At 32.9% G+C, this 7180-nt stretch overlaps 1 protein-coding gene across 1 annotated transcript; it reads left to right on the top strand.

The window, feature by feature from the left end:
- The first annotated feature begins 1703 nt into the window (after positions 1 to 1703).
- Positions 1704 to 5748, top strand: LOC145052976 (putative cyclic nucleotide-gated ion channel 14). Its single transcript, XM_079000927.1, has 7 exons — positions 1704 to 1984; positions 2093 to 2639; positions 2736 to 2948; positions 3147 to 3448; positions 3582 to 3693; positions 4319 to 4555; positions 4753 to 5748. Exons 1-7 carry the CDS (start codon positions 1956 to 1958, stop codon positions 5515 to 5517), a joined length of 2205 nt encoding a protein of 734 aa, XP_078857053.1. The 5' UTR covers positions 1704 to 1955; the 3' UTR covers positions 5518 to 5748.
- The last annotated feature ends 1432 nt before the right edge of the window (positions 5749 to 7180 follow it).

Below are 7180 nucleotides of genomic sequence, written 5' to 3'. Positions count from 1 at the left end.
ACTAAATTTTAGTTTGAAACTTATTCGTAAATTAGAGTAAAATAATGAGATTTTAATGGAACCAAGTACGTTATGAAACCGGGAAAAATGGGTCAAATCATCATTTTTACTAGTAATTCATGTTTTTTTATAAACAAATTTTAGTTTGATATTTTTTTTCGTAAATTATGATAAAATATTATGATTTTTCTGAAGATTTCCAATTAAAATATAAGTAACTTTAAGCATATTTAATTAAGGTTTCTATGGTCCTAATGGACGAGATCTATCTTTATCTTTTACAAATATGTTTATATTAGTTACACCTATAAGATCTAGAAGACAAGTATATATTGTTGGATAAACTATGTTTTATTTAACTGTAACTAAAATCAATATAAATTATGTAATTCGGTTTGAAGTTCCAAAAACAGAAAAATTAATTATATATGTACCAAGGTTGTTAAAATCTCGATTTTGGTATTATGATTTTACGATATTAAGATCCTACAAGTGAAAAACAATCTCGATAACACTACGTCACATCTTTAGTTTTATTATATAGTCGGGTATCAAAAATTCATCTATTCAACTTGAAATCGAGCGTCACGAGTTGCAATAAGTCTTTTAGAACATCATCATTTTATCAATTCGTCTCGGGTTAGGCAAAACACACACATGATAATCCCCTTGTGATCTTATGTCTTACTTGTACATGATCAAAATAATTTTATTTTTAATTAAGATGTTTTATTTTTAATGTTTACGGTTTGTAGCAACAAAAATTATGGGTAATGCTTACGAAGTTAAAATTGATTACACTATCTTGGGAGTAAATTTGAATATGAGTTCATTTTGGTAGAATATTACGATCTCGATCCGATCTTACGATCACGATCTTACAAAACGTAAAACGGTTTTAAATAAGATCTTGATTTTAACGACCTTTATATTTACCTCCAATTGTTTACTGTATCGTTTGTCTTGTTTTTTTTAGCGAGGAGACCAAAAAAAATGAGATATATCTTTTACGCACAAACCATGTCTTATTATTGTGGCATGTATATAGTCATATACCACACTCGGTCCATGCAAGCTATGAGATAGTTTTGTGGACTAAAACTGCAAATTAGGGATACTTGAGGAGAATTATGTATATTTGTTATTTCGTGTCTACTTTTACCAACTTGAAGTCAACCACCGGCAAAAAAACATTTTATTAGACTAAATTACAAAAGTGGTCCCTTCACTTTATATCATCATGATGTAATTTTATTTTTTTTAAATGGTAGGTCTCTCAATAAACATGGGTAAAACATGGGTGCAAGGAGTTCCAAGTGATCATTCATCCTAATACATAATTCTAGTTTGTTGATTTTTTCTGGTTTTGAGATTTTTGTTTAGAGTTGTTGATTCATGCTGTTTAGTTGCTATGGACAACTAACCATTTTAAATATTCTTATGATATTATAATCCAATTTTTCCTTATTACCTTTTCACATGAATTTGTTGATTTATAAATAAAAAAGTTAAATAAATTTGCAATATTTAAAAGACAGAAAAAAAGACCCTTGTCATTATTATAAGTTGTTATTTTTAAATAAAAATATATAATAAAAAAATTATTCAATTAGTCAAAAATATGTAGAATAATGTATAGTTCAAGGACTACTTTTGTAATTTATCATTTTTTTTTTTGCAAAACACAGTTTCAGCTCATTCAATTCCTACAAGTTCCTCTCTCTCCTCCACTCTGCTCAAACACGATTTTTTAGATTCCCAAAATCTCGTTGGGTTCCTGCATTGTGATCGATCAATTCATATACAAATGCATCTTCATATACATCATAAAAAGGTTCTAAATTTATCAGCCACAAGAAAAAACCACAGTTTCTGAAGTAAAAAAATGCAAGTTTTCCATCTGGGTTTTGTTCTATCTTCGCTCTAACACTAATTTTTCACCCAAATTCACCATCATGGACTTCATGAAAGAGAAGCAAGTCAGGTTAATTTCTGCACATTTCACTCTCAATTTACTTATTCATACATCTTCTACAATCACGTATCAAACTTCCATCAAACAATTGCTGAAATTTTCAATCGAATCCAATAGGTTTTACACCGGCGAAAATGGAAAGTCAAACTTCGAACATTCATGGCAAATCCCAGAAAAGCAAATACCAGAACACAAGATTTCATCAGCCCCATTGCTAACGAATGGCGCTAAAAGTCATATGGGTGTTATTAAATTGGGGAAATCGAGAGTTCACCCAGAAGAAGCCACCGATTTAAACGGAAAAAGGGTTTTAGATCCTGGAAGCGAAGTGATCTTACAATGGAACAGAATGTTTCTTTTCTCTTGTTTAGTCGCACTTTTCGTTGATCCCTTGTTTTTCTACCTCCCTTCAGTACAAATCAATGGTGGTTCTTCATGTATGCTGTCTGATTTGAATTTGGGGATTGTTGTTACTTGTTTACGAACAATTGCAGATATATTTTACATGTTGCACATATTTATAAAGTTCAGAACAGCTTATGTGTCTCCAAGTTCACGTGTTTTAGGAAGAGGTGAACTTGTTATGGATCCTGAAAAAATAGCAAAAAAGTACATGAAGTCGGATTTCTTCATTGATCTTGTTGCCACTTTGCCTCTTCCTCAGGTCTTTCATTATACTTGTTTATTATAATTCATAGCTATCATACATTCATTTCTTCATATTTTAACATTGTACTCTTTTTGAATTTTTTTTATTCAGATTGTGATATGGTTTATTATTCCGGCTATTAGAACACAACATGCTGATCATACCACAAATGCCCTTGTGTTAATTGTGCTCCTTCAATATATTCCAAGATTCTATCTTATTTTTCCATTGAGCTCTCAAATCATTAAAGCTACAGGAGTTGTCACCAAAACTGCTTGGGCTGGAGCTGCTTATAATCTTGTGTTGTACATGTTAGCTAGTCATGTAAGCAAAAGCAACCCTTTCTTATTAAGACATTCTACTTTCAGAAAACTACTTAATCATAAAGAATAAAAACATTATATTTTGAAAGTAGGATTCTGTAATAAACAAATCAATGAAATTACATTTCTATTTATTTTATACAAAGTATGCATACAACATATTATTTGTAGGTAATTCATTGGATATTTATTTTGGTAGGTTTTAGGGGCATCATGGTACTTGTTGTCTTTTGAAAGACATGCAACATGTTGGAAATCCACATGCAGAAATGATGATGTTTCAATAAAATGTTTTCTTCCTTATTTGGATTGTGGTTCTTCAAATGATGATGAAAGGATAAAATGGGCAAATGGGACAAATCTTTTTAGTATTTGTGATCCTGATAACCCTCAAGGTTTTAATTATGGGATATTTGGAGATGCTGTTTCAAAAGGTGTTGTTTCCTCTAACTTTGTTGAAAAGTACTTCTACTGTTTATGGTGGGGTTTACAAAATTTGAGGTATTGTTCCACTAATATTCTGTTAAAATGATGATGAAAGTTCAAGTCTTTTTGTTTTTTTATTTTAATTTTTTTTTTTAATTTTCCATAGAGTTTAATGTAAAAGGTAATGATTGTTTTTTATTGCATGCAGTTCATATGGACAGAATTTGTCCACAAGCACATATATTGGAGAAACATCTTTTGCCATACTCATTGCCATTATGGGACTCGTATTATTTGCCCATTTAATTGGAAATATGCAGGTAAATATATTGCACATTTTTTTTTCAGTTAAATCTAGGTAATTCCAATCCATGTGTAAGATACTTATATCTTAGTTGTATACTTTTATTTTTTTTCTATTACAATATCCTACTTCAGAAAAACAAATAGCATTGTATTTTGAATTTTTATTTCATATTATGACATTATACTTTGAAAAATATATTTAGTTATAGTGGAAATTTCTTTGTATTCGAGTATGTTCTATAATTGGTTAGATTTTTCAAAGTACAATATTACAATGAAAGTAGGGTGCGATAATAAATAAATTAATGAAAAAAAAAAATTAATTAAACGGATAGATTTTTCAAAGTACAACGCCTTGATAAGAAAAATATTGGAACTACAATGCTATATAAAAAGAAATGAAGTACAATGCTATGATAAACAAATATATAAAAGTACGTTGCTATTTCTTGCATCTAGCCCACAAAAATACGAACGAAACTATATTGGAATGACATTGCTATAATTAGGTAGATTCTTAAAGTATACCGTTGTAATTGGAAGAAATGAAAATAGGTTGCCATAATAAACAAATAAATGAAACTACATTGCTATTTATCACACTTAATCCTATTTTTAACAAACTTTACATTCTTATAGACCTACCTACAATCCATCACCGTAAGGCTCGAGGAGTGGCGGCTGAGGCGGCGAGACACTGAGGAATGGATGAGACACCGCCAGCTCCCAAATGACTTACAAGAACGTGTCCGCAAGTTCGTACAGTATAAATGGCTCGCAACACGCGGAGTCGATGAAGAATCTATTTTACGCGCTTTACCGTCCGATCTTCGTCGAGACATCCAACGCCACTTGTGTCTCGATCTCGTTCGCCGTGTAAGATTCGCAGTAGTGTCGTGTATATATATATATATATATATATATATATATATATATATATATATATATATATATATATATATGCTAAGACACTGACTCTGATACCATATTAAAATATACATCTTTACCAGAGAAAAGCTTGTGTCTGGGCGATGTGGGGCGCTAACAGTGTCATATCTTCTTTTTGTTTGTAGGTCCCGTTTTTCTCACAAATGGATGATCAACTACTTGATGCGATATGCGAGCGATTAGTCTCGTCATTAAGCACCCAAGGCACGTTCATAGTACGTGAAGGCGATCCGGTTTCAGAAATGCTTTTTATCATTCGGGGGAGACTCGATAGTTCAACAACTAACGGAGGCCGAACTGGTTTTTTCAATTCGATTACTTTACGGCCGGGTGATTTTTGTGGCGAAGAGTTGCTTGCGTGGGCCCTACACCCGAAATCGACCCTAAATTTACCATCGTCAACGAGAACTGTAAAAGCCCTAAGCGAAGTGGAAGCGTTTGCATTACGCGCCGAGGATCTAAAGTTTGTTGCTAATCAGTTCCGGCGATTGCACAGTAAAAAACTTCAACACACGTTTAGGTTTTACTCGTATCATTGGCGGACATGGGCGGCTTGTTTTATTCAGGCGGCGTGGCGGCGGATTAAGAAGCGGAGAATGGCGTGGAATCTTAGTATGAGTGAATCGTCGTATAGGCCCGATGATGATGATCATCATCATGGTTATGATGATGATGATGAGCGGATGCATGAAATGGACCACCATGAGGAGGCGGCAGCGGAGGCGGTGTATGATCGGAATCCGGCGAAGCAGAATTTGAATGTTACGATATTGGCGTCGAGATTTGCAGCGAATACGAGGCGAGGGATGTTGAAGACGAAGGATGTTGAGTTGATTAAGTTACAGAAGCCGGATGAACCTGACTTCTCGGCCGATCCTGATGACGATTAGTTTGAGTCTGGATAATGATACTGATACCTGGATACTGATATTGATACGGATAACGATACAAATGCAGATATGGGTGCATGATACATTATACTTGTGTAGTTAGTGGTATGTGGGTATTTATGAAATACTTCAATAGCGTGTCAATATGTACTATTAAGTCATCGAGTAAGCATGATGAATAACAAATGTTTAATACGATTTAAACTAATTGCTTGACAAGATTTTTCCGCACCATGATATATTATAGATTGTGCTGGATTTAAAAGAGTACATTTTTTCGTGAATTGTTTACATTAAGATCTTATACGGAAGTGAAAGCCCAAACTGCCAAACTGTTTTAAGTGCGGGAAATCTACACACAACTCTTGTTATTTTATATTTTTTGGCAATATTGTATTAGGTTTGTCACTTTTTGGCACCGTGCTACCATGGAAAAGAGAAAGGGTGGAATTGTCTTGCTGGTTTATTATTGGAATTTATAGTTGAGTAAGGATATGTCCAAGATTTCACTCATCCAACTTTTAAAGTTTAGAGTCAAGAATTAGGTCCTATAAGTGATTATCCCGAACCCTGAACCCCGAAAGTTTGAGGTCCGGACTCATAGACTCCGGAGTCGAGAGTGTTGTTATAGGTTTATGGGCTTTGAGCTAGCCGGACCCATAGTGGGACAAGATGATAGATCCACAACATCATCGAGTATCGACCCTACTATTACTATCTCATCACCACCACCGACCCCAATTGGAATTAAAAAGAAGTCTATAATTAGAAGACAAATAACATAAATTTCTAAATGATAATAGTCTCTGGCCAAAAAGGGCCATAACCCTATTTTATTTTGTACCATGCAAACATGTCTTTTGTGTAGGCCGGTTTAGGGTTTATGGTGTTGTGAGCGTTTTGGAGTCGTTTCAGGTATATTGGGTAATGTTGTTGTGATCTAGACAACAAGACAGTCTAAACAATACATGTGTATCATGGTTGCATCATGGCTATTGATGATAGGGCCTTTGTGGTTACTTTACGACTATGGTGTTAGCGGGTTTGAGATGGTGTTAGGAATAAATTCATTTGAAGTCAATGGTCGAAATTTTGTATGACGAAGATAATTAATGAAGTATAATGACAAAAGTTATCATGAGAATTAATTGTCTAGATTAAGAACAAACACTATTTTTTTTAATTGTTTTGAATTTAGAGGAAATATAATTTAAATTAGAAATTTTAAATAAAACAAAATAGTATAGTTTAAATGATCTTGTCATAACATGTTAATATTGAAATATGTATTCCAAAAAAAAAATATACTAACTGATTATATATGAGATTATGTCGCATACTAAAAGCCTTAAAAGATTTGAAATAAATAGTAAGTATTTTTTTTCCTTATAAGTTTTGTTAAGGTTTTTGTCATGAAAACCCCATGAAGTTAGACTTTTGGTCTTAAATGGTCAGTTAACATTTCTTTGCACCTTTTAAATCATTTAACTCAAAAACTACCTGTCTTATTTACCATTTTTCGAAGAAAAAAAAGAAGGTTTGTCGGTATTTTAAGTGGCGTGGACCACTAATTGAATTGACCTTCTCCTTTATCCACGTCACTTATTCCACCTGTGATGAAATTTAAAAAAAAAATGTTTAACCCTCTTTCAATTTCAATTCC

This window comes from Lactuca serriola, chromosome 5 (genome assembly GCF_051521515.1).
Source record: "Lactuca serriola cultivar US96UC23 chromosome 5, Lser_US96UC23_V15, whole genome shotgun sequence".
In the NCBI taxonomy this organism is placed as follows: domain Eukaryota; kingdom Viridiplantae; phylum Streptophyta; class Magnoliopsida; order Asterales; family Asteraceae; genus Lactuca; species Lactuca serriola.
This window is presented reverse-complemented; position numbering and strand designations above follow the sequence as displayed.